The sequence below is a fragment of the Protopterus annectens genome, chromosome 11.part0 (genome assembly GCF_019279795.1).
Source record: "Protopterus annectens isolate FY-2018-M chromosome 11.part0, PAN1.0, whole genome shotgun sequence".
NCBI classification, from domain to species: Eukaryota; Metazoa; Chordata; order Ceratodontiformes; family Protopteridae; genus Protopterus; species Protopterus annectens.
Window position 1 is genome coordinate 617,494,366 of NC_056745.1, and position 27,948 is coordinate 617,522,313.

Genomic DNA, 27,948 nt, shown 5'->3' on the forward strand with positions numbered 1-27,948 from the left:
CTTTTTCAATACAAAATTGAGGTCCCAGGCAGGGGTTGGAGCTCTCCTGGGTGGTCTTAAGTTTTTGGCCCTTCTGAGATACTGCTTTAGCAGAGAATGAGAGTAGAGGGGAGGTTCTGTGTTTTAATGAGCTGAAATGGCTGAGGCATGGATTTTTATGGAAGAAAAGGACAGGTCCTTGTAAAGCATCTCAGTTAAGTATTGTAAAATCTGAGGAATGTTGGGCACTGCTGTGCTTATCCCTCGAGATTAATTCCGGGCACAGAATCATTTCCATTTGTCAGCATAAGATTTTCTAGTACTAGGCCTTCTCGCCTCCAAAATGACATCCATCACAGGTTTGCTGAGGGTTGGGAGGGTGGCCTAATGGTTAAGGTGTTTGCCTTATAAATACAAGGTGCAGGGTTTGAGTCTCACAAGGGGTAATTGGCTAGGCTTAAAATGGCTCGCAAGGGCAGTTAGCTTAGTAGTAACCTATGAACCTATGCTAAGGGTGAATTTAGGTGATTAGCCACGCTGCAAGATTCAAAGTTTGGAGCTGAGTGTGCAGAATTTGGTTGTTCTGCTGAGACAGTAAGTAAGTTGTCTGAGGAAGGTGCCACAGTGGAAGGTATAACACATTACGCAGGAGGGGGTACCAGTGTTGGTGAGGCCAGTCTGGAGCAGTCAAAATCATTTTTGGTTTGTCTTGTTTGACTTTTAGTAGAACTTTGGAGAGCAGAGGCAGAGGGGGAAAGGCATAGACTGATAGGTTTTTCCAGCTGAAGGATAGAGCATCCACTTTCAGGCTTTTTTGTGATGAGTTTTTGTGCAAAATTTGTCAAACTGATAGTTCTGGGGTGAGGCAAAAAGATCTATGTCTGGGCTCCACTATTTGCATGTCAACTTGTTGAAAATCCATGGTTCCAGTTTCCATTCGTGTGAGTCCATGAGATTTCTGCTTAGTTCATCTGCCAGAGTATTCAGCTTTCCTGGCAGGAATTGAGTTTGTAGTTGTACTTGACAGGTCAAGGCCATGTTCCACAATGCCATGGCTAGTCTGCAAAGGGGGTAAGAGTGTGTACCCCCCTGCTTGTTTATGTACCACATAACCGTGGTGTTGTCTGTCTTTATCATTAATTGTCCTGGATGAAGGTAGTCCTTGAAGGCTGTCAGTGCATTCTGTACAGCTAGCATTTCTTTTTAATTGATATGAAGTTGCATTTAATTTGGGCTCCATTTGCCCTGAATGCACTTCCCTGCCAGATGTGCCCCCCAAGCATAGTCTGATGCGTCTGTATTTAGGGTTTGGGTGGCAGGGGGTGGTGTGAATGGCAGTCCCTTGTTTTGGTGGCAGGCCTCTGCCCACCATAGGAACTCTAGTTGCAGGCAAGGTATGATAGGAATCATTGTTTCCAGGCTGTGACAATGTTGACTTCATAGACTTTTTAAGTACCACTGAAGTTTCCTCATATGCAGTCTTGCATATGGAATTAGAAGAATGCAGAAGGCCATGAACCCCAAGGCTTGCAGTATTTGCCTTGCAGGAAGCAGGGTTTTTGTGGCCACCTGTTTGAAGTAAGTCACCAAATGAGTTTGCTTCTCTGGCGTAAGGAAAGCCATCTGGGCAGCTGTATTCAAGCTTGCACCCAGGAATGTAATTTTTTGAGAGGGTACCACTTGTAATTTCTTTTTGTTTATAGTGTATCCTAGACAAGTTAGAACCCTTTTTACAAATGCCAGATGGTTTAGAAGAGTGTCCTTGTTTTCTGCCTGAATTAGACAATCATCCAGGTATGGATATATTTGAATATGTCTTTGCCTGCAAAATGCAATTACTGGAGCCAGGCACTTTATAAAGACCCTGGGCACAGTAGATAAGCCAAAGGGCAGTGCAGAGAACTGGTAAGGCAAGTAGCCTGCTTTCAGGTGGAGGTATCTTCTATAAGATTCCCTGACTGGGATATGCAGGTAAGCCTCTTTTAAATCTAGAGTTGCCAACCAGGCATCTTTGCCTAGCATAGGAAGTAACTGGTGAAGAGTCAGCATCTTGAATTTTGGAATGTCCAGAAAGGTGTTTAGAGTAGATAAGTCCAAGATTGGACGCCATGATTTTTTTTTTCTGGGTACCAGGAAAAGTCTTGAATAGAAACCTTGTCCCTTTTCCTCTTCTGGTAATGGTTGAATAGCCCCCATGCTCATGCGGGAAAGTACTTGTTTCTGGGCCTCTGCCCACTGATTTGGGGGAGGTCTGGCCATCCGTTTGGAATTTAAAGGAAATCTGTATCTCTGGGATACTATATTTAAAACCCATTTGTCCTGGGTTATAAGTTGCCAGTTTCTTGCATGAAGAGCCAGTTTTCCCCCCAAAGGGGTGGCTAAAAGGTAAGTGCTTGGTAGGTGTAAAGGGAAGTCATTGAGACTGCTTACCATAGGGAGGTGTCTTGTTGTTTCCATATTTGGAAGAGGCGGCACCCCATTGTTTTGTTCTGAAAGTCCCTTGTGACTGAAACCTGGAGCCTTTGGAATATCTGGGTTTGACTTGAGTGGCTCTCGAAGGAACTGGAAAGGACCACTTCTTAGTAGGCCAGTGCCTACTAAATCTTAGAGGTTGCACTTGTAAGAAATCTTTCACAGTTTGCATAGATTTAGCTTTATCTTCCATCTTTTTTAAAACTTCTTCAGCCTTATTACTAAAGAGATGGTCCTGTTGTAAAGGAGCATCCAACAATTTTGCTTTAACATGATCAGGCAGATTTTGCTCTTTGAGCCAAGCATGCCTTCTTAGCACAGACCCAGTTACAGCAGCCCTGCAAGAGGCCTCCAAAGAATCAAAACCACATTGCAAAGTATGTTTTCCAACTTGTTCAGCTGAATGCAATAAATCCTGTAAATCTTTGTTTTCCACACAGTCAGAAATTAACATCATTTTCTGTTTAAGGAGTCCCATGATATACTGTTGATATTTTAGCATATGAAATTGACAGTTTAAAGCCCTGATTGCCAAGGTTGCAGAAGTGTAAACCTTCTTACCCCATCTATCCAGCGCCCTGAAATCTCTATCAGAAGGGGTAGGATTTTTAGCTGTAGAAGCCTTAATCCCCTTGGGACCCACAGAAATGGTTTCAGGATCTGCAACAGGATTTTTGAAAAGGAATTTGTTAGAGTCAGAAACCCTGTAGTATCTGTCTGGCTTACAGGGAGCCAAAGAATCAGGAGCCATACTAGATTCTGAAAAAACATCAAAAACAATGTCTAGAACAGGAGGTATAGCCAAAGGCCTATGCTGAGGAAGAAGAAGAAAATCCCCAAGTCTCTTTTTAGATTCAGAGAAATCCTGACTTTCACAGTGGAAATGTTCCCTTAAGGTATGTAAAGTTTCCCCCAAAAGAAAAATCCTCAGGGGGAGAAGCAGAAGGAATGGAACCTTCTGCATCAGAGTCCTCATAACAAGGCCTCTTAGAAGGGGAGGGGGGTTGGCTACCCCTGATCAGAGTAATTAAATCTTCAGCCATTTTGATAATTTGTTTTTTAGGCATAGGGGCCTGCACATGTGGCTCAGGCATCGGTTTTTTAGGCATAGGTCGAAATGTTGGCCTTAGTTTTGAAGATGGCGTTGGTCTAATATACAAATCTGTAGGCCTGAAAACACCCTCAGAAGCTGGTGCCTGCACAGCCGCTCCGGACCCACCCAAGGTAGAGACATCTGCGGGTTCCATAATTGAAGCATCTTGCGGCATACCAGACTCCAAATGGGTCTCAGTAGAGGCCTGCGTATCAGAAGTAGCGGGTATCAGGGGCTGCAAAAGCCTCACTAAGTACCGGCGAACTGGCGACTGGCTTAGGAGAAGCGTCGTCGGCAGTTTTGGACCTCAATGGCCTGTCTCTGTCTTTTTCTTTGCATGTTTTAAGTATTCCGATAGTCAGATTGCTAGCTGATGACATTTCTGGATAATTAAAGCGTGAGCCAAAATATTTAGAAGCAAAAATTACCGACGTTTGATAGTGTGTTGATTAAACAGAGCACAAAACCGACAGCAAGGTACGTTATGGTCAGGGCCTAGGCAAGGTGGAATACAGTACAAATGAAAATCCTTATGAGGTATTTGCTTCCCACAAGTAATGCAATTATTAACTTTTACTGACATCGGTAAGGAGCAAGAAAAAGTTTCCCCAATGGGGAATTTAGCTTTTTAGTTGAAGACTTCGGATCTGAAACTCAAAAATGAAAATTTCAGGAGTCTGCTGACCGGCACTTGTGAATGAACTGCTTCTGCTTCGGGCACCTCGTGGCAAGAAAGACTGATGTAATGGCGTCGGCTGCATGTTTTATACCCCTGACGACCTGACATCATGGAAGAAGGGACAGCAATCGACGCAGGACCCAAGACTTTGTTAATCAGGCCGACTGACGGCAACCTGCCAGCAGATTACCCAAATGTATTGACTGCAACAGTGAAACACAAAGAACATCAGCAGCCCTACAAGATGCCTCTAAGGAGTCAAAACCATATTGCAAAGTATGTTTCCCAACTTGTTCAGCAGAATGCATTAAATCCTGTAATTCTTTATTTTCAGCACAGTCAGATATCAACATCAATTTCTGTTTAAGTAATCCAGTAATATGCTGCTGGTACTTTAACATATGAAACCGGCAGTTTAAAGGCCCTAATGGCCAAAGTAGCAGAAGTGTATACCTTCTTACCCCATCTGTCCAGGGCCCTGGAATCTATATCAGAGGGGGTAGGGTTTTTGGCAGTAGTAGCCTTAATGTCTTTGGGTCCCTGTGAAATGGTCTCTGGATCCGCAGTAGAATTCTTAAAGAGGAACTTGTGAGAAATAGGTACTCTGTAATTCCTGTCAGGTTTCCTGGGAGCAGAGGTAAGGTGTCTGGGGTCAGGCTAGATTCCAATAAGGCATCATCTATAATGTCCAGTACAGGAGGGATAGCTAAAGGCCTGTGTTGAGGCAGGAGTAAAAATTCCCTAAGCCTCTTTTTGGAGTCAGAGTAATCCTAGCTTTCCCAGTGGAAATGCTTCCTAAGAGTGTGCAAAGTTTCACCAAAAGAGAAATCTTCTGGAGGAGAAGCAGAGGGAATGGAGTCCTCTGCATCAGAATCCTCATAGGTAGATAATGGCAAATCCTGGTCATCAGAAGAAACAGAAATTTCAGAATCCTGATCAGAAGAAACAGAAGGAAAATCAGTTCTAGGTCTCAGAGGGAGAAGGGTGGCTTCCCCTAATTAGTGTAATATGGTCTTCAGCTATTCTTATCATTTGTTTTTTAGGCATATGGGCCTCACCATGCAGTTTGGACGTCAGTTTTCTAGGCATGGATTGAGTCTTAGGCCTTGAAGAAGAAGATGGCGTAGGTTTGATATGCAAGTCAGTAGGCCTGAATACACCCTCAGAAGCTGGTGCCTGCACAGCAGCTCCGGACTCATCCAAGGTAGAGACATCCACAGGTTCCATAATCGAAGAAGCATCTTGCGGCATACTCAGAAAGGGTCTCAGTAGAGGCCTGCGAATCTAAAGTAGCAAGTATCAGGGGCTGCAAAAGCACCTCACTGAGTACCGGCGAACTGGCGACTAGCTTAACGGAAGCGTGGTCGACAGTTTTGGACCTATGCAGTCTGTCTCTGTCTTTATGTTTACATTTTTTCGGAATGTCGGTAGTCGGATGGCTTACTGAAGCCATTTCTGGATAACTGAACCGAGTACCAAAATAGTTCATGCGAAAATGAACGGACGATGAATAGTGCGAGGATTGAATAAGGCACAAAATTGACAGCGAAGGGCATTGTGGTCTGGGCCTAAGCAAGGAATGCAGTACGAATGAAAATCTTTATGAGGTATTTGCTTTCCACAAGAAATACAATTGTTAACTTTTACTGACATCGGTTTAGAACAAAAAAAAAATCCCCAACGGGGTACTTAGCTTTTTTTAAAGACTTTGGTTCTGAAACTCGAAAATGAAAATTTCAGGAGTCGGCCGACTGGCACTTGCGAATTGCTTTTGCTTCGGCAAGAAAGACTGATGTAATGGAGTTGGCTGCATGCTTTATACCCCTGACTACCTGACGTCATGGAAGAAGAGATAGCAACCGACGCAGGACCCAAGACTTTGAAAATCAGGCCGGCTGAGGGCTACCTGCAAGCAGATAACCCAAATGTAATGACTGCAACAGTGAAACACAAAGAACATCTATAATGTTACTGTTCACCGTAAGCAACACATTTGGGTATCATTGGGAAAATGACTGTTTTCTATCATTTGATCTCGCAGATGTACGTTAATGTAGCGGTGGTATAACATTAAGGTTTTATTTTAAAGAAATCTAGGTTTGAACAAAATTTGTTCTAAAACACTTATTTTGATTTACTCATTTTCACTTATTTACTTGTTTTATTTATAAATCTTTCATCTGTTAACCAGTTACGTGTCTTTCAGTAATGACCCGGGCCAGAACACAAATTATAACTTCAATTTAGAACAGTAGGATAAAATAAAATAAACCAGAATACAATATTTATACTGCAGTATTTTACAAAACTATGATATCACTTGTGTACTGTATGTACAGGGTACACAACTGATTCATGATTAACCAAAAAACTGTAATGCTAAAATTAGCAGAAGCAGAACTGAGAGATCCCATGCTGTGTAAGAGTTGGGGAAGGGGTGGGGAATGAGCTAGAAAAATATTGGTTGTGGTTTACCTTGGATAAGAAATGAAGCAAGTAGACACTGAACTAAATGATCATTATGGGCTTATGAGGACGTTGGCACAATTGAAATCTGGCCAGAGCAGATTAACTATATTTAATTCAGTGTCGTGTGAGGTCACAGTAGCTGCATATGACACAGTGTAGTAGCTGCATGTAACAGTGCAGCATCACCTCACAGTGGCTGCATGTAACTCAGTGCAGTGTCATACTGCAATTTAGCTACATCTAACACAGTGTAGTATCATGCCACAATTTAACTGCAGTGCAACATAGTGATGTATCACATCACAGTTTATCTCCATGTGACATGATGCAGTGTCACTTTGCAGTATCAGCATGCAATCCCATCACAGTAGCCACAGGTAGTAGTTAGCATCCCATTGCAGTTTAGCTTTATGCAACATTTTGCAATGCCATGTTACAGCATAGTACCTTGTAACCCAATGCAATATTGCATCTCTGTTTCGCTCTGTGTCATACAATGCAGTATCATGTTTTACTAACTGCATATAATCTACTGCAGTTTTGCATCACAGGAGCTGCTTGTAAGCCGGTACAATATAATGTCACAGTTTATTGCATTTAACACATTGAAGTACAGCAAAATAGTTAGTTGTATGTAACACAGTGCAGTATCATATCACAGTAGTTGTGTCTAGCAACATGCTGTATCATGTCATAGTAGCCATAGATAACACAGTGTAGTGTGATGTCCCAGTAGCTACATGTTTGACAGTGCAGTATCAATGTGCATTTTAGCAGCATGTAACGCAGTGCAGTTTTACATCCCAGTGTACATTATGTTACATGAACCCTGCATCTCTCTTTCACACTACTTTATTCCTATTTCATCGTCCCTTACCGCATCTTATCATGCCCTTACTTACCGCCTCTCATTCATCCTACTTCCTTCCCTATTCTCTTTGCATCTCTCTCGCACTTTGTCTCCTTTCAACTCCTCTTCCTTATGCATGCCTCTCTTACCTTTTCGCTGTGCTCTCCCCATGGTATCCTTTCCTACAACTGATCTCTAGCCTCTTCTAATGTCGTCACACCTCTCTGTATAATGATATGCTCCTATCCCTGCATAAGCCATCTCTGTCATTATGGCTCCATTGTATCCATCAAGCTCTGCTAAGCCTAATTCCATTTTTCCATCTGTGTATTGACACTATAAATTGCTTCTTGAACTAAATGTTGTAGCATATTCTTGTATCTGTAAATGTGTATGTGTAAATATATGTACACGAGTGCACACAGACACATATATATATATATATATATATATATATATATATACAGACACACACACATATATGTATATATATATATATATATATATATATATATATATATATATATACACACACACGCTCAGATACATGCATGGTTTACTATCAAAATGTAGAATGTCACAAAAATTTCTATTTATGTGCTTGAATAGTATCATCAAATTTGGTAATGTTTCTTGTAAAGAATCTGAAACATGATTACCTTGAAACCGACATTTGAAATCCCAGGCAGTGACGTCAGACCCACTGGCTGCTGTGGTAAAGATGCCATTAGAATTGTATTCCTGAAGCACAAGGTTTTATGGTTTTGCAGGGGCCAAGCCCTCCCTGCACCCCCCATACCCCCTGCATATTTATATTTCAATGCCAAGATCACCCTGCAGTGAGGAAAAGGGTAAATTTCTCAATTCCCACTGTAGTGTGATCTGTTATGAGAACGTCAAATGCACATTAGCAAATGTACACTACCATTCTCTAATGTGCATTTGAACATTTTTCAAAAAGGCATAATGGAAACTGGAAATGACGCGTTCGAACATCCCAGTTTCAAGTAAGTGCATTCCACATTTTGATAGTAAACCTACATATATGTTACTCTTCCCTGGGAACCTTCATTTTGTTATGGAGAAGTTAACTCAGGCTCCTTTTAAGCCTGCTGCTTCAGCTTCCTTGCAACACTGTCCCTGGAAGACTGTTCTTTTGTTAGCTCTTATTTCTGGCAGATGGGTATCTGAATTTCAGGACCTTATGGCTCGTCCTCCTTTTTTGATCTTTCATGAGAAGAGAATCTCCTTGCACACTAACCCTAATATCCTAGACCTTTGGGACCTGCTGTATCCAAGCAAACTATTTATTCTTGGATTTCTAAGGCTATTTCTTTTTGTTACACTTTTCATAGCAACAGCCTTCCCTCTTCAGTCAACACTCATTCTACTAGAGCCGTGGCTTCTTTTGGTGCTTTTTTCAATGGCTTAGATACTAATTCTATTTTAAAGCAGCTACCTGGACTTCTGTGCATACCTTTACCAAGCAATACAAGTTGGATGGTATCTCTAGGGCTAGGGCTGGTTTTGCTAGTGCCGTTCTTCATGGCTTTTAGGGAACTCTTCTGCTTCTTCCCTAAGTGGAAAAAAATCTTTCATTCAGCCCACCAAAAAAGAACTTAAGGAAGAATGTGAGTCTTTCACAGCTGGTCTGCCCCTTAACATACACAGCTTGAGACTGTGATAACACCTAAAATATAACATCCAAATGCATAATCCCAAGACTACTCCACTGCATACAAATGAATCCTGCAGCAATGATAACGACAAATATGCAAGCAATTTTCATTGTTCTGTACACTAATAAACAGGGTCATGCACTATAAATACAGACTCTGACACATTCCTGCAACAAAATCACCAGTTATGTCATGTACATATTGACAGTTCCCTATCTGAAATCTCAAGCCCTGACAGACTGAAAATACAGAAGAGAAACCTCAAACATCACTCTTCTCCTTTAAACTTGTTTTTTGCAGGGCAATTTTCAGCTATTTGGTCTCGATATTCTGGGACTTAGCAATGACACATATTGATATGTTAATACAAATCATTTTAGTCATACCTGTCTTGTGAGCAATGTATGTGTGGGATGCATCCACTGTTCCTGGCCACTGCATGTTTTCTTCTTTCTTTAGTACCTAAAGAAATGGCAACAGTCAATGTCACTATAATAGTACAGTTGTGCACACTTAGCATAAATGTAGATGTTCGAGTGTATTCACTGTTGCAGTCATTACATTTGGGTAATTTGCTGGCAGGTTGCCCTCAGTCAGCCTGAATAAGTCTTAGGTCCTGCATCAGTTGCTGTCTCCTCTTCCATGACATCAGGTCGTCAGGGGTATAAAACATGCAGCCGATGCCATTTTATTCAGTTTTTCTTGCCCCAGATGTCAGGTGCCCCCCAAAAGGGGAACAAAAATATATATATACATATCAATAAACAGCAATATATTTAAATGCACTTTTAGCAACATAAACTTTACCTTCATCTAAAAGCAAATACACCCTAAAGGCTTTAGAATATAGTTAAGGAAAGAGAAGTTATAGAAAAGGGGGATGGCAGGTGGGTAACCCGGACTGCAATAGTGAATACACTCGAACATCTACATTTATGGTAAGTGTACACAACTGTACTATGTTCTTCATGTTTCATTGTTGCAGTCATTACATTTGGGTAGAATCCCAAAGCTATGGATCGGAGGATGGAACTAAATAGCATTAGGGGCGGCTATAAGGCCCTGCAGAACTGCAGCGGCAAAGCCTGCCCTGGATTTGGAGAAGAGAGGCAAATGATAATGCTTTGTGAAGGTATGCACAGAGCTCCAAGTAGCAGCTTCTAGAATGTCTTTGGTTGGAACTCCTCTGAGAAAGGCTGCTGAGGGAGAGGCAGCCCTGGTGGAATGTGACCTGATTCCCTTGGGCACAGGTTTACCATGGTGCAAGTAGCAGAAACGAATGCAGTAGCTTATCCACTTAGAAATGGTCTGCTTTGATATAGCCTTCCCCTCTGATCCTGAAGCAAATGCCACCAGTAGTTGCTCAGACTTTCTTAGAGATTTGGTCCTGTTTAAGTAGAATCTTAGTTGTCTGTCTATGTCCAATTATTTATTTATTTATTTTATTTATTTATTCCAGTTTGATAACCGGGGAGGTCCACTGTGCTGTGGGGCCCATTTTCAGTGGAGGCCCAGGGAGAAAAGCTCCGCAAAACAAAGTTTTTAACATAAACAATTTACAAATATAGCTTAGATTACTGACATTGAATTTTGTCATCAAGAAAGAAATAAACATTCAGTACAATTGCATTCAGTTCATAAGGCAAATAAGAGAATAACAGAATAGCTAGATTTTACATTTAGTTAAGATTACTAATTTGCAATTGAGAGTGAGGTTAGTAAGGTAAGATGGTTAGCCAGGAAAGAAAGAGGAGGAGAGATTGAGAGGAATGGGTGGAAGGGGACAGTTGCATTTCCAATTTAGGTAGAGGTAGGAATGAAGTTGAGATTTGAAGTTATTAAGGTTGTTACAGGTTCTCAGGTAGGAAGGTAGAGCATTCCATTTTTTGCTAGGGTAAAGGTTAATAAGAGCTGCCCAGCTGGGCGTTTGGGTTTTTGAATGGAGATCAGGTTTTGGTGAGAAGATCTAAGGGGGGGGAATATGGTTGTAAAATATTGGATAGTGCAGGGCAGTTAGATGGTTGGAACAATAATTTGTGGACTATGGTTAATTGGTGAAAGTCTAGTAGGTTAGGGAGTTCAAGCCAGTTTATAGAATGAAGGGAAGTGCAATGGTGAGAGGAGGATTTTGCACTGGTGGCAAATTTGGAGATTTTGTTGTAGCATACCTCCAGTTTGGAAGTAAGTGTGGAAGATAAGTTAGTGAGCAGAGGAGTACCATACATTAGAGTGGGAAGGAGATAGGTGGAGGCAAGAGTTAGTCTGGAGGAAGGAGAGAGCAAGTGGTTGTTTCTATAAAGTAGGCCCAGTTTTATGTGAGTTTTTTTTATGTTTTGTTGGACATGAGAGTTAAATTTTAGTTGATTGTCAATTGTGACACCAAGAAGTTTGGCTGATGAAACGATCTCAATAGGGGAATTGTTAAGGCTGGTGATTTGGAGAGAGTTTTCATCAAGAGTGAAGGATTTAGAGGGGGAGAATAGAAGGATCTTAGTTTTATTGGCATTAAGAGAGGTGATTTTGGAGCATCCAGTTTTCAGTGGTTGAGAAGGCCTTTTGAGTCAGAGATTGGAGTTCTGCTAGGTTAGTGGCGCTGCAAATCAAAGTGGAATCGTCAGCGTATTGTACAATTTTGGTGTTAGGAATGGCTTTATGGAAGTCATTGATAAAGATATTGAATAGCAAAGGGCCAAGTATAGAGCCTTGGGGTACTCCGATAGGAGTAGGAAGGAAAGTAGAGGTAGCTTGGCCCCATTTCACAGCTTTGGACCTATTTGAAAGATAGCTAGAGAACCATGAGAGGGTTTTTTTGGGAAAGGTTAAGATTAGAGAGATGGTTTAGAAGATGGATATGAGAGATGGTATCAAAAGCTTTGGATAAGTCCAGTAGGACAGAGGAAACCAAATTACCAGAGTCACGGGATGAGTTGACAGAATGTAAGAAGGAGAGAAGGGCGGAGTTAGTACTATGTCCTGGTCGGAAGCCGTGTTGGGTGGGGGAGAGAATCTGGTGTTTGGTCAGGAATGGTAAGAGCTGTAGATGGATGCATTTTTCAAGAATTTTGGAGATAGGGGAAAGGATGGCTATAGGGTGGAAATTGGAGACGTTACAGTTCTTGCCACCCTTGTGCAAAGGAAGAATATATGCAGAGCACCATAGTATGGGTATGTATGATTCAAGCAGTGATCTATTGATCAAGATGCTGATAGGTAGAGCGATAGCATCTGAGGCTATTTTTAAGAAGGAGGATGGAATACAGTCGGGGGCATTTGAGCAAGGCTTTAGTTTGAAAAGAAGTTTCTTTATTACCGTGGTGGAGGTAGGTTTAAGTTCAAATTTAGGGTGGGGGGAGGGAGGGGAGGATTGGGCAGGGATGGGAGGATGGTTATTTGTGAAGGTTTTAGTAAGCTCAGCAATAGAGGAGGTGAAGAAGGAATTAAACAGTGAGGCAATTTCTGAGTCAGATTTGCTAGTGTCAGGACAGGGGTTATGTTTTGTTCCTGGCCTAAGGAGGGAGTTAATAGAATTCCAGAAGTGTTTGGGTTTTTTTGCATGATTTTCCTGTATTTTGATGTAGTAAGACTTTTTGTTTTTAATCACTTGTTTTTTGGCTAGGTTTCTCAGCTGTTTATATTTTAGTAATGTTTCTGGTTGTTTGTGGCGGAGGTAGACTTTCCAGGTTTTATCCCTTTGGAGCATAATGTTTTTTGTGTCTTTGGTGAGCCATGGAGTGATCTTTGTTTTAACTCTTTTAGTTCTTATTGGGGCAATGGAGTTAAGGACTGATAAGAATGATGTATTGAAGTATTCAACGGCTTTGTTAGTTTGTTTAAGGGAATCAGAGAAAGTAGTAGGGTTGAAGTTCGATAAGTTACGAGTGTGGATGTATTGGTGAGAGTGTGAGGAAGTGGGAGCAGCTCGAATAGTATAGGCAGGGGGGAGGTGGTCTCCTAAGGAGTCGGGAAGGATCCAGATTCTTTGATTTTGTTAGTATGAGATACTAAGATCCAGTCAAGTATGGAGCCAGGGGGGGTTAGTTTTGTTAGGCCTGGTAATGGCGTTGGTAAGTTGAGTGAAGGAGAATAGGTTGATAGATGAGGTGGGATTAGGGTTGTTGATTTTTCCCCAGTCGATATTTACATCTGCTAGGATGTAGGTTTCTAGCTTAATATTGGAGGAGGTCCAGGAGAGGATGTCGTCTAGGGTGTTGATGTTGTTACCTTGAGGAATGTATAGGGAGATGATGCAGATATTTTTGTGAGTGTTTAATTTTAGAAGGCCAATTACTAGTTCAGCATTGGAGAGAGAAGGGATGAAGTTAGGGTATGAAGTAATGGATAAGTGGTTGGCGTTGATTAAAGCTTCCCCGCCACCTCTTCTACTTGGGCGGTCGGATCGGAGAGAGTGAAATCCAGGGGGAAGGAATTCAGAGTCAGTTATAGGAGGTTTTAGCCAGGTTTCAGAGATGGTTATTATGTCTGGTAGGTTATTGTTAAGCCAGGCATGGAAGAAGGTTAATTTGTTTAGTAGGCTTTGGGCATTGATGGTGAGGAATTTGAGGTGTTTATTTGGGGATTTGTTGTTTGGGTTGGGGTGGTTAGATGGAGAGAAGCTGGGCCCGGGATTGGGGTGGATATCACCGGCAAGGTTAAGGAGAGATGGGTGGAGAGTATGTTTATAAGGTTTGGATTTGGTAAAAGGAGTATGGAACAGTTTAGGTGTAAGTTTGTAGACATTAGTAGAGTTTGGGAAAAGTTTTAATTTTAGGAGAAGGATAGGCTGGGAGGGAATTAAAGAGGGTGAGATATTGTGGAAGTGAGATGAGAGGATGTTGTGAGGATGAAAAGCGGAAGGGTGTAGTTGTGATTCAGTATAGGAGGTTACATGATAAAGAGTAAGAAGAAGGAAAGGTAATAAGAGGATAAGGAGTTTAGGTAGAGGGGAGGGCATGTTAGTTGGAGACAGTTAAGATATATGGAGATGAGAGTAGAGTGATAGTAGCTAGGAGTGGGGAGTGGTAATGAGAGTCAGGTGTGTTGGGGCAGAGGTGTGTGAGAGGTTTGTAAGGATAGGCTGGGGGAGTGGGAGGGGTTAAATGGGAGTGGGAATAAAGGTAGGACCTCTGGGGGTGGGTGGAAATTGGGGGCAGGGTAGGGGAGCGGAATGAGCCCGCAGGGCGAACAGAGCTGGAAGAGCCAAGAAGGCAAGGAGACCAGGGAAAACAATCAGTGATCTGAGACAGAAAAGGAGAGCTGCAGCTGGGGAGCAGGTATTGTGGTTACTAATAGAGCTTTTTAGTTTTTAGTGTGGGTTTTATGCTGTTTGGTTGCACTCTTTAAAAGAGAGAAATGTGCATGAGTGTTTGGAGGAAAATGTCACAGATACAGGTGGGGAAAAGCAAAAGTTACATTACGCAAAGTAAAATAAGAGGAGCAGGAAGAAAAGATAAATTGCTGGACATTTTACAGGAGTATTACGCCACCTAGTGGAGAAAGAAATAGGTACACTCAGGAGAAGAGTTTCTGCTAAGATTATTAAGAATATGGTAACCAAATGGTGAAATGTCCACAAACCACCACACAATGCACAGTTCCGGTACAATAAGGGCTGTCTCAGTGTTCGGGGACCAGGATAGTCCTAAATAAATCCCAGGAATCCAATAAAAGGTACAAAAGTGTTTAATTACACTAAAAAACATACACCAAAGTAAAAACTGTTGCAAAACCTATAATATTAAGTAGAGACAGTGGGGGGATTACAGGAGTAGACTATAGGCCAGAGTTGTGGGGGCAGTTGCAAAGGCATGCAGTGGGCTACTTTCTGGCACACCGAGGTAGAATGCTGCTCAAGTGTTAATATTCACAAGAGTAGTATATTTAAAACAGATTACATACACTGTGTTTCTTATCAATGGGAGACTAGGTCCCAGTAATGTTTGAGTAGCTCAAGGAGAAATTTTCACAGACATCTTCTCTTGTAGGGTGGGGTTTCTCTGTTAAATAGTAACAAGGGGAAAGTAGAACGTCCGAGGAAGCAACTGTGAAAGGAGAGAAGAAACAAAACAATGTTAAAGAGGGTAGGGGGTGAGAAAAAAAAATAAAACAAGGGAGAGGGCAGGTAAGAGTGCAGGAGGGAGAGAGTCAGAGTAGAGGACACTAGTCATACATAGAGGAGTAGGAGAAGGAGAGAAAAGGAAGGGAGAAGTGTGCAGGTTGAGGGAGGGAGAAGTAGGAAGCAGAGAAAGGAGGAGAGAGGAGGCAGACACAGATTGTGACAACTTTATCTCTTTAAATCACATATAAAATACAGTTATGAGACAAGAGAAAAAATAAAATAGGTGCTTTGCAAAATCACACTGAAAAAGGCATTTGACCATTTAAATCATCAAACAGCAAGCAAATAAACATAAGTAAATGAAAAAGCATTATCTATCTAATTAGCAAGCAAATAAGCAGAATTATAACAGAAAAGCCTTATCAATGAGATGAAATGATACAGTTTGGCATGCATCAGTCAGGACAAAAATGGTTGCTAAGAGTATGCTGCTATGAACCGAGGTTGTGATTAGGAAGATATTGCTGGATAAGAAGATGCTGTTAGTTCATTAAATAGTCAGAAAATGGGGGGGAAATAAAAAGAATATATAATAGACGCCAAGTGTGTAATGTCAAAGCCTGCTCAGTAATAAGAACAGAAAGATGCTAACAGCCGTGTTTCCCGATAAAAGACAGCCCTTATTCTGTGGATTTGGGTAAAATGTTGGCAGGTGAATAGTTTGGTTAAGAGCCACACTGTATACCACCTTAGGCATAAAGGAGGGATTGGTCCTGAGAGACACCCTGGCCGGGTAAAATGTAATAAAAGGCTCCACAGCCATGAGGGCCTGTAGTTCTGAAACCCTTCTTGTTGAAGTGATTGCACCAAAGGAAAGCTGTTTTCCAAGATAAAAAAATTTATATCCACAGTAGCTGCTGGTTCAAAAGGAGGCAGGGTGAGTTTTTCCAGCACAAAACTGAGGTCCCATGCAGGAGTTGGTGATCTTCTGGGAGGCCTTAAAACTTTGGCCCCTCTAAGATACTGTTTTAGCAGAAGATGAAAAAAGATGGGAGCCTCCGAGATGGCAGAGGCATGGATTTTTATTGAAGAAAAAGATAGGCCCTTGTCAAGCATCTCAGTTAAGTATTGTAAAATCTGAGGAATATTTGGTTTTGCTGTGTCTGTTCCTTGTGCTTGGTTCCAAGCACAGAATCTCTTCCATTTATCAGCATAAGATTTCCTAGTACTTGGCCTTCTAGCTTCCAAAATGAAATCCATCACAGATTTACTGAGAGGTGTTGTTTGAATAATTAAATGGTCAGCCATGCTGCAAGGTTCAGAGTTTGGAGCTGGGTGTGCAGAATTTGGTTGTTCTGCTGAGACAGTAGATTTATTTATTATTTATTTTTTATTTTACATTTGTTGACCGGGCTAGTCCAACTGGATACATGTCCATTTTCAGTAGAGGCCCGGGGAGAAAAGCTCCAGAAAAAAACGTACAAAAAATTAAAAGTAATATAAGTCTACAAAAGGCATCATAGATGAGGTATTTGAGGCAAGTACCAAGGAGGGAGTTGAGACATATTCCTTAGGGTTAGGTACTAGTGCTGGCGAGGCCAGTCTGGTGCAAATAGGATCATTTTTGGTTTTTCCTGTCTGACCTTTAGTAAGACCTTGGAGAGAAGAGGCAGAGGGGGAAAGGCATAGACTGATAGGTTTTTCCAACTGAAGGATAGGGCATCCACTTTCTATGCTTGTCTGTGAAAAGTCCTTGTGAGGAATTTGTTCAGCTGATAATTTTGGGGAGAGGCAAATAGATCTGTTTGTTTATGCACCACATAACTGTGGTGTTGTCCATCTTTATCAGTAGTTGTCCTGGATGAAGTAAGTCCTTGAAGGCTGTCAGAGCATTCTGAACCACAAGCACCTCTTTCTGGTTGATATGCAGATGTATTTGTTTTGGGTTCCATATGCCCTGAATGCATCTCCCTGCCAGGTGGGCCCCCCAAGCATAGTCTGATGCGTCTGCAGTTAGGGTTTGGGTGGCAGGGGGTAGAGTGAATGACAGTCCCTTGTTTTGGTGACATGTCTCTGCCCACCAAAGAAACTCCTGTTGTAGGCAGGGAATGAGAGGAATCCTTGTTTCCAGACTGTGACAATGTTGACTCCATAAGCTTTTTAGGTACCATTGAAGTTTCCTCATATGCAGTCTTGCATATGGAATTAGTAGAATGCAGGATGCCATGAACCCCAAAGCCTGCAGAATTTGTCTTGCAGATAACTGGGTTTTTGCTGCCATCTGTTTGAAGTATGTTGTCAGTTGCCTTTGTTTGTCTGGCATAAGGTAAGCCATCTGGGCAGTTGTATTCAAGCTTGCACCCAGGAATGTAATTACTTGAGAGGGTACCAGTTGTGATTTCTTTTTGTTTATTGTGTACCCTAGGCATGTTAGAAGCCTTTTTACAAATGCCAGATGATGAAGAAGAATGTCCTTGTTCTCTGCTTGAATTAGACAGTCGTCCAGGTATGGAAAAATAAAATTATGCCAAAAAACAAGCTTGTACTGATATAAACATATCCTTCATCTACAAGCAAATACACCGCATAGGTTGTATAGAGTTGAGAAGTACAGAAAAGTCCCAGCAATGTAAAGGGGGATGGTGGGTGGGTAACCTGGACTGCAACAGTGAATACACTCGAACATCTACATTTATGGTAGGTACACAACTGTACTATGTTCATTGTGTTTTACTGTTGCAGTCATTACTCTTGGGTAGAATCCCAAAGCTAAGGTAGGGCGGCTGGGTCTAAATTGGATTTGGAGAGGCTACCAGGCCCCGCAGGACTGCAGTGGCAAAGCCTGCTCTGGATTTAGAGTAGAGAGGCAAGTGGTAGTGCTTGGTGAAAGTGTGCACTGAGCTCCAGGTTGCAGCTTCTAAAATGTCTTTGGTTGGTACTCCTCTGAGAAAGGCTGCTAAAGTGGCTGCTGCTCTGGTAGAATGTGGCCTAATAACCTTAGGCACTGATTTGCCATGTTGTGCATAACAGAAGCGGCTGCAGTGTCCTACCCATTTAGAAATTGTCTTCGTGATAGACTTTCCTTGTGATCCTGTAGCATAGGCTACAAACAGTTGCTCAGTTTTTTCTGAAAGCTTTTGTTTTGTACAAATAGAATCATAGCTGTCTGTGTATATCCAAAGCATGCAAAAGTCTCTCCCCTTTATTCTGGGGATTTGAGTAGAAAGTTGGTAAATGAATGGTTTGGTTCAGGGCCACATTGGAAACTACTTTTGGCGTGAATGTTGGGTTTGTCCTGAGAGAAACCCTGTCCTGGTGAAAAATGATGAATGGTTCCACAGCCATTAATGCCTGTAACTCTGAAACTCTTCTTGCTGCAGTTATTGCTAGGAGCAGAGCAGTTTTCCATGATAAGAATTTTATATCAGCTGTGCTGGCTGGTTCAAAAGGAGGCAGGGTGAGTTTTTCTAAAACAAAATTGAGATCCCAAGTTGGTACCGGTGCTCTCCTTGGGGGTCTTATGTTTTTTGCCCTTCTGAGGTACTGTCTTAGTAGAGGATGTGAAAAAAAGGAGGTTCCATATTGTAATGAGCTGAAATGGCAGAGGCATGGATTTTAATTGATGAGAAAGATAGGCCTTTGTCCAGCATCTCAGTTAAGTATTGTAAAATCTGAGTTATATTTGGAACAAGTGGTTCGAGCCCTTGCGTCTGGTTCCAAGCACAGAATCTCTTCCATTTTTCTGCATAAGATTTCCTAGTGCTGGGCCTCCTGGCTAAAATGACTTCTAAAATGACATCCATAAAGTACAGTTTTGTACCTACCATAAATGTAGATGTCCGATAGATATGCAACTGCAGTCATAACATATGGGTTGTCCTGCCTCAGGTAGCCCTCGGTCGACCGGATTCCAAAGTCTGGGTCCGACGTCAGCTGATGTCGCATTTCTCTCCGACGTCAGAGCGGCTGGAGTACATAAGCATCAGCCGACGCCATCTTCTTCAGTGTTTCTTGCCCCAGATGCCAGGTGCCCTCCAAGGAAGGCTGTAATCAAATTGGAAGACAAAAACAGGTTTCCAGACAAATAAATAAGTAATAAACAGATACACCATAACAGATATCCCCAGCTAAGGATAACAGGGAGAGGAGTGGACCCAAGGCATAGAGGGGAAGGAGGGAGGGGAAAAACCGACTGCAGTTGCATATCTATCGGACATCTACATTTATGGTAGGTACAAAACTGTACTATGTCCTTCAAGAATGCAACTGCAGTCATAACATATGGGTTGAATACCATAGCTTAGCTGGGGGAGGTGGAATGCTCTAAGAAAAGGATGGTGTAGCTATCAATCCCTGCAGGACTGCCGAAGCAAAGCCTGCTCTGGATCTGGAATATAAAGGGAGGTTGTAGTGTTTGGAAAATGTATGCACAGAGCTCCATGTAGCAGCTTCTAGAATGTCTTTTGTAGGCACCCCTCTTAAGAATGCTGTTGAGGTGGCTGTAGCTCTGGTGGAGTGTGGTCTGACATTGGCTGGCACACTCTTTCCATGGAAGGAATAACAGAATCTGATGCAATGTCCAATCCATTTTGAAATCGTCTGTTTGGAAATTGCTTTTCCTTGTACTCCAGGGGCGTAAGCTACAAAAAGCTGATCAGACTTCCTACTGATCTTGGTTCTGTCCAGGTAGTAGCGAAGTTGTCTGTGAATGCCCAAGGTATGCAACAGCCTTTCCCCTTTGTTCTCAGGATTGGGAAAGAAAGTAGGCAGGTGAATTGCTTGATTTAAAGAAACCCTAGATACCACTTTTGGCAGAAAGGTAGGGTTGGTTCGTAAGGAGACCCTGTCTCTGTGAAAGGTTATGAACGGTGGTATTGCCATTAGGGCCTGTAATTCCGAAACCCTTCTTGCTGAGGTAATTGCCAACAGGAAAGCTGTCTTCCAGGAAAGAAATTGTAAGTCCACAGAAGCTGCTGGCTCAAAGGGAGGTAGAGTCAGTTTTTCTAGGACAAAGTTGAGGTCCCAAGCTGGTACTGGTGCCTTTCTTGGGGGCTTTATATTCTTGATTCCTCTAAGGAATTGCCTTAACAAAGGATGTGAAAACACAGGTGGATCAGTGTTGTATCTAGTTGAAATAGCTGAAGCATGTATTTTTATGGAAGAATGTGAGAGTCCATTATGTAGCATATCTGCCAAATATTCCAGAATGAGTGGAATGCTCAAAAATGATGCTTCATGACCCTTGCTGGTATTCCAAATGCTGAATCTCTTCCATTTGGCTGAGTAAACCTTTCTGGTGGATGGTCGGCGGGCTTCTGTTAGTATGCGTTGAACTTCCTTGGAGAAAGATAGATTGAGGTTATTTATGGGATCTCCCAAGCTGTTAGCTGTAGCGTCTGGATGTTGGGATGAACTGTCCTGAAGTTGTGTTGAGTCAAAAGTTGGGACCATTGGGAAAGGGCCCACTTTTTGTTGTGACATATGCTCCGTAGTAGCGGGTACCAGTGCTGTCTTGGCCAGTCTGGAGCTATTAGGATCCCCTTGGGCTGCTCTGCTTTGATCTTTAGTAATACTGTGGTCATCAGTGGCAGAGGTGGAAATGCATAGATTTTTAGGGAGTTCCAGTTGAATGAGAGAGCATCTATTTTCCATGCTTGTGGATGATATGTCCTTGAACAGAACTTTTGTAGATGATGATTGAAGTGGGAGGCAAATAGGTCTACTTCTGGCCTGCCCCATGTCGAGGAGAGTCGTATGAAGATTTCTGGATGTAACCTCCATTCGTGGGGGTCCAGGAAATTCCTGCTTAGACTGTCCGCCAGCACATTGTCTTTGCCTGGAACAAACTGGGATTGCAACTGTATGTTTAGGCTCAGTGATTTTTCCCAAAGATTCATTGTCAGTCTGCAAATGGGGTAAGAATGGGTGCCCCCCTGCTTGTTTATGTACCACATCACAGTGGTGTTGTCTGTCCGTATTAGCAGGTGGCCTTGTTGAAGTTGTTGTCCGAAGGCCTCGATGGCATGCATTACTGCCAGCATTTCTTTTTGGTTGATATGCAGATGTGTTTCCTTTGGAGACCATTGTCCTTGAATACATCTGCCCTCCATGTGCGCCCCCCATCCAAGGTCTGAGGCATCCGTGGTCATGGTCTGTGTTATCTGAGGTTTTTTGAATGACATACCTGTGTTTGACTGGCTTACCGAGGCCCACCATAGAAATTCCTTTTGTAGGCATGGAATGAGCGGTATGGTTGCTTCTAGGTTGTTGCTGTGTTGAGACCATAAGCTTTTTAGGTACCATTGAAGCTTTCTCATGTGTAGTCTTGCTAGTGGAACCAGGAGAATGCAGGATGCCACGCAACCCAGGGCCTGTAGGAATCTCCTTGCAGTCATCTGGGTGAGCTTTGCTAAACTTTTGAAGTAATGAGTTAAATTCTTTTGCTTGTCTTCTGTCAGGTAAGCCATTTGAGAGGCTGTGTCTAGTTTGTCTCATAAGAAGGTTATTTGCTGGGATGGCTGAAGTCTTGACTTTTGGAAGTTGACTGTGTATCCCAGAGCCTGTAGCAATTGTATGACATAATTCAAGTTTTTTGTCAAAATTAGTTTGTCGTCCGCTTGTATGAGGCAGTCGTCCAGGTACGGGTAAATTTGAATCCCCTGGAGCCTGCAATGAGCAATTACTGAAGCCAGGCATTTCGTGAATACTCTGGGTGCAGTAGATAAGCCAAATGGCAATGCTGAGAATTGATAATGCTCTGGCCCTGCAAGAAATCTGAGGTATCTTCTGCAGCTGTGTCTGATAGGGACATGCAGGTATGCCTCCTTGAGGTCCAGAGTAATCAGCCAAGACCCCTTGCCCAGCATGGGAAGGAGTTGCTGTAGAGTCAGCATTTTGAACTCTGGTACTATGAGAAAAGTGTTTAAAGCGGACAAGTCCAGTATTGGTCTCCATTGAGTTTCTTTTCTTGGAACAAGGAACAGTCTGGAGTAAAACCCCTGGCCTTGTTCTTGTTGTGGAACTTTTTCTATTGCTTTGATCTGAGCAAGCAGAGAAATTTGCTTGATAGCCTCTGCCCTCTGGTTTTGTGGTAGGTTTGGCATGCCGTGTTTTCTTGGCAAGGTATGAAAATGGAACCTGTAGCCGTGGTCTATAATGTCCAAAATCCATTTGTCCTTTGTCAGTTTGTGCCAATTGTTTGAAAACAGAGATAATTTTCCGCCCAAAGGAGCTTCTGCTTGTTCCTTGGTCAGCGGAACTAGAGGAAAGTCATTGAGATTGTCCCTGTGGGGCAGTAGAAAACCCTGTGTCACTTCTTTGGTTTGTTGGTTGCCATTGTCGTCCCCTGTAGGAACCTCTGTATTGCCCTCTTCCTCGGGCATGCCTGTTTTTGCCCCTTTGAAATCTTTCAGGATTAGGAAAGGACCAGTTTTTAGAAGACCAATTCCTGCTGAATCTGGGTGGCTGAACCTGGAGGAAATCTTTGACTGTCTGAACTGACTTGGCTTTTTCCTCAATGGACTTTAACACATCTTTTGCTTTAGCACCAAAAAGCTTGTTCTTTTCCAAGGGTGCATCAAGAAGTTTTGCCTTAACATGATCTGGTAAAGGTTGTTCTTTTAACCATGCATGTCTACGAATGACCGCCCCTGTCATAGCTGCCCTACATGAAGCTTCCAATGCATCATATCCACACTGTAAAAAGTGATTGCTAACTTGCTGAGAATTATGCACAGCCTCCTGCAAAGACATCCTATCTAAAGGTTCAGGAGAGGCCAATGTTTTCTGTAAATCATCTAACAGGTAATCCTGATATTGAAACATATGAAAGAGACAATTGAGAGCTCTCATAGATAAAGTAGTGGAGGTGTAAACCTTCTTCCCCCATCTCTCTAATGACCTAGCTTCCCTGTTGGAAGGCAAAGGATTTTTGGAGGTGGTAGCTGAAACCCCTTTAGGCCCCTGTGAAATTGTTTCTAAATCAACAACATGGGCCCTAAAGAAATGAGAATGGGTTTCTGGAACCCTATAGTATCTGTCAGGCTTGACAGGAGCAGGAGGAAGAGTATCAGGGGTAACACTGGAGTCAGAGTATAAATCATCCAAAACATCAAGCACAGGAGGTATAGCTAAGGGTCTGTGTTGGGGCTTTTTAAGGAAGGTTCAAGGCTTTCTGGAATCAGAATATTCCTGGCCTTGCCACTTAAAATGTTCCCTCATGGAATGCAGAACTTCCCCAAAAGAAATATCCTCAGGAGGAGAGGCCGAAGGGATGGAGTCCTCTGCATCTGAGTCCTCATAGGTCTGGAAGGGCTCTTCCTGGCTTTCGGAGTGAACAGAGTCCTCAGAATCTTCATCTGAAGGGAGAGGGTCCGAGGGTTCAACCCTGGGCCTCTTATCAGGAGGAGGCTGGGATCCTCTCTCAGGATGGGCCTGGGAACCTCTGATCAGGGAAATTAAGTCTGCGGCCATAGTCATGATTTGTGTTTCAGGAGTAGGCTGAGGTAAGGCTTTAGCAGTAAGGTGCTTGGACTTGCTGGCTGCCTTAGCACGTGTGAAGGCCTTGATAGACATGGACATGGGAGGCCTAGCAGCTCCACGTGCAGGAGTGACCTTATCAACAGCAATGGTCTCGGGCATTTCCTCGGTTTCAGTATGCGGAGGAAAATCAATAACTGGTGTCGGAGTGGACTCCGGTATCGGAGGTATCGGTAATGCGGTGTCTTCGGTTCGGAGCGGTGGGATAACCGCCTTGGAGGGAACCGGGGCACTCGCGGTTAGTTTTGGCGTGGTGTCGGTGGAAGACGTGGGCCGAGGATGTCGGTCCCGGTCTTTTCATTTCTTAGGAGTCTGCGTTGTCGGTAGTTCCGATGGCATTGTATACTTGAATTTTTCGCCGAAAAAAGTCTTCCGCGAACTCCGCCCGGCGCCTAAGAGTGCACTTATTGAAGCGAGCACAGGCGGCACAGGCCGGGATGTCGTGGTCTGGGCCAAGGCAAGGGAGGCAGTAAGAGTGGAAATCCTTATGAGGTATTTGTTTACCACAAGACAAACAATTATTTACTTTTTCAGTAATTTCTGACATCGGATGAGGCAAGAAAAGGTCCCCAACGGGGTACTTAGCTTTTTTGATGACTTCGGTTTCGAAGAATACAGGAGCTGACCGACCGGCACTTGCGAACTGCTTCTGCTTCGGGCACCGCGTGGCAAGAAAGACTGAAGAAGATGGCGTCGGCTGATGCTTATGTACTCCAGCCGCTCTGACGTCGGAGAGAAATGCGACATCAGCCGACGTCGGACCCAGACTTTGGAATCCGGCCGACCGAGGGCTACCTGAGGCAGGACAACCCATATGTTATGACTGCAGTTGCATTCTTGAAGAACATCAGCTTTAGAGAAAGGTGCAGTTGAGTGGCTACATTACCTGCCATGCTGCCAGATTTAAGGTTCTGAGCTGACTGTGCAGAATCTGATTGTTTTGTTGAGTCAGAAGATGAGGAATTTGAGGTAAAGGCCAAGCTGGGCCCTGAGACAAGCTCTTTAGGATTGGGTACCAGTGCTGGCATGGCCAGTCTGGGGCAATCAGGATAATTTTTGGCCTTTCTTGTCTTACTTTTAGGAGCACCTTGGTAAGAAGAGGCATTGGAGGGAAGGCATAGACTGCCAGGGCTTTCCAGCTGAATGATAGAGCATCCACTTTCCATGCTTGAGAGTGATAAGTTCTTGTGCAGAATTTCTGTAGTTGGTAATTGTGAGGGGAGGCAAAAAGATCTGTCTGGGCATCCCCATTTCCTTGTTATCATGCTGAACACCTGTGAATTTAGTTTCCATTCATGAGGGTCCATGATATTTCTGCTTAGTTCATCTGCCAGTGTATTTTTATTTTGTTCCTGGCAGAAATTGTGCCTGCAGCTGTACCTGGTAGGTTAGTGCTGTGTTCCACAAGGTCATGGCTTGCCTGCATAGGGGGTAGGAATGTGTGCCCCCTTGCTTGTTTATGTACCACATAACTGTGGTATTGTCCGTCTTTATTAGTAGTTGTCCTGGATGTAGTAGGTCCTTAAAAGCTGTCAGGGCATTCTGTACAGCTAGCATCTCTTTCTGATTGATGTGAAGATGCATTTGTTCCTTGGGCCACGTGCCCTGAATACATTTTCCTGCCATATGTGCCCCTCAGGCATAATCCGATGCATCCGTTGTTATTGTCTGCCTGGCTGTGGGTAAGGTGAAAGGCTGTCCCTTGTTGTGGTGACAGGCCTGGGACCACCATCGAAACTCCTGTTGTAGGCAGGGAATTAAAGTTATAACTATCTCCAGGCTGTGACAATGTTGAATCCAAACACTTTTTAGATACCATTGTAGTTTACTCATATGCAGTCTTGCATATAGAATTAGTAGAATGCAGGATGCCATGAAGCCGAGGGCCTGCAGAATTTTTCTTGCAGGGAGCTGGGTCTTTGTTGCCATCAGCTGAAAGTATTGAGTCAGTTGCCTTTGTTTGTCTGGCGTGAGATAAGCCATCTGGGCAGTTGTATTTAAGCTTGCACCCAGGAATATTATCTCTTGAGAGGGCACTAGTTTTGATTTATTTTCGTTTACTGTGTACCCTAGGCAAATTAGTAAGCTTTTTACAAACGCCAGATGCTTTAGTAGAATGTCCTTGCTCTCTGCTTGAATAAGGCAGTCGTCCAAGTAGGGATATATTGAATTCCTTTTTGTCTGCAAAATGCAATTACTGGTGCCAGGCATTTTGTGAAGACCCTGGGCGCAGTAGATAAGCCAAAGGGCAGTGCAGAGAATTGGTAATGCATTGAGCCTGCTATGAATCTGAGGTATCTTCTGCAAGTTTGTCTGATTGGGACATGCAGGTATGCCTCCTTGAGGTCCAAAGTAACTAGCCAAGCCTTCTTGCCCAGCATGAGTAGAAGCTGCTGTAGTGTTAACATTTTGAATTTTGGAACATCCAGGAAAGTATTTAGGATTCACAGGTCCTGTATTGGTCTCCAGGCTTTGTCCTTTCTGGGCACTAAGAAAAGTCTTGAGTAAAATCCTTGCCTCTGTTCTTGCTGTGGTAATCTTTGAATAGCTCCCATGTCCACGAGAGCAGCAATTTGTTTTTGCACCTCTGCCCATTGGTTTTGTGGCAGGTCTGGCATACCTCTTGATTTTGGAAGTGTGTGAAAGTGGAACCTGTAACCCTGAGAAACAATATTCAGTACCCATTTGTCCTGGGTGATTATGTGCCAATTTTTTGAGAAAGGTGCTAGCTTCCCCCTAGGGGTGCTGCCAAAAGGTAAGTGCTTGGCATCTGTAGAGGGAAGTCATTGGGACTGTTTCCTATAAGGTTGTGATTTGTCTTCCCCTCCTTTGGGGGCTGAAGCACCCCATTGTTTAGGTCTGTAGGAGCCTTGGGGCTGAGCTCTGCCTCTTGGGCATCTGTATCTGGCTCTTTGTGGTCTATCTGACACCAGAAAGGACCAATTTTTTGAAGGCCAGTTTCTGCTAAACCTGGGTGGTTGAACCTGTAAGAAATCCTTTACTGTCTGCATTGATTTTGCTTTATCCTCCATTTTCTTTAACACCTCTTCTGCCTTAACACCAAACAAAGTATCATGCTGTAGTGGAGCATCCAATAATTTTACTTTAACATGGTCAGGTAAACTTTGTTCTTTCAACCAAGCATGCTTTCAAATAACAGAGCCTATAACTGCGGCTCTACAAGAAGCCTCTAATGAATCAAAACCACATTGTAAAGTATGCTTTCCCACTTGTTCAGCTACATGCAATAAATCCTACATTTCCTTACTGTCAGGACTTTCTGAGATTGAAACCATTTTCTGCTTTAACAATGACATGAGGTACTGTTGATATTTAAGCATGTGAAACTGGTAATTTAAAGCCCTTACAGCTAAAGTAGCAGAAGTGTAAACTTTCCCCCCCCATCTGTCCAGAGCTCTGGAATCCCTATCCGAGGGAACAGGATTTTTAGCAGTGGAAGCCTTAACCCCTTTAGGACCCTGAGAAATTATTTCTGGATCTGCAGCAGGGTTTTTGTAAAGAAATTTATGAGAGTCAGGGACCCTGTAGTACCTGTCTGGCTTGACTGGTGCAGGGGGTAAAGAATCAGGAGTCAAACTGGATTCAGAGAAAACATCATCAACAATATCAAGCACATGGGGAATAGCCAGGGGCCTGTGTTGGGGAATTAAAAGAAAGTCTCTGAGCCTCTTCTTGGATTCTGAATATTCCTGGCTATCCCAATGGAAATGCTCCCTCATGGTGTGCAGGGTTTCCCCAAAAGAATAATCATCACGTGGAGTGGCAGAAGGTATAGACTCTTCTGCATCAGAGTCCTCATAGGGAGGGAGAGAATATCCCTCATCAGAAGAGGAATCAGAGGAAATAGAAACCTGGTCAGAGGAATCATAGTCAGTATCTTGCCTAGGACTTTTGTCATGAGGGGGATGGGAACCCCTGATTAAAGTAATTAGGTCTTCGGCCATTTTAAGCATCTGTTTCTTTGGCATGGGTGACTGTTTAGTAGAATGCTGTACTTGTTTCCTTGTCTTTAATGGTGTTTTTAACTTTGCCTTGGCTGCTGTAGTGGGCTTAATTGTAAGCTGTGAAGGTCTGAAAACACCGTCAGAAGCCAGTGCCTGCTCAGTGGCTCCG

General features: G+C 43.0%; 1 protein-coding gene across 6 annotated transcripts in view; it reads right to left on the minus strand.

Annotated features, from left to right (window-relative positions):
• Nucleotides 1-27,948, minus strand: part of PHF21B (PHD finger protein 21B) — a 2,393,713-nt gene that overhangs the window by 173,666 nt on the left and 2,192,099 nt on the right. For all 6 annotated transcript variants that reach the window (XM_044088084.1, XM_044088083.1, XM_044088082.1 and 3 more), the window contains one exon: nucleotides 9,608-9,683. In XM_044088084.1, the coding sequence (XP_043944019.1) occupies nucleotides 9,608-9,683 (76 nt within the window). The remainder of the gene's footprint in view (nucleotides 1-9,607; nucleotides 9,684-27,948) is intronic.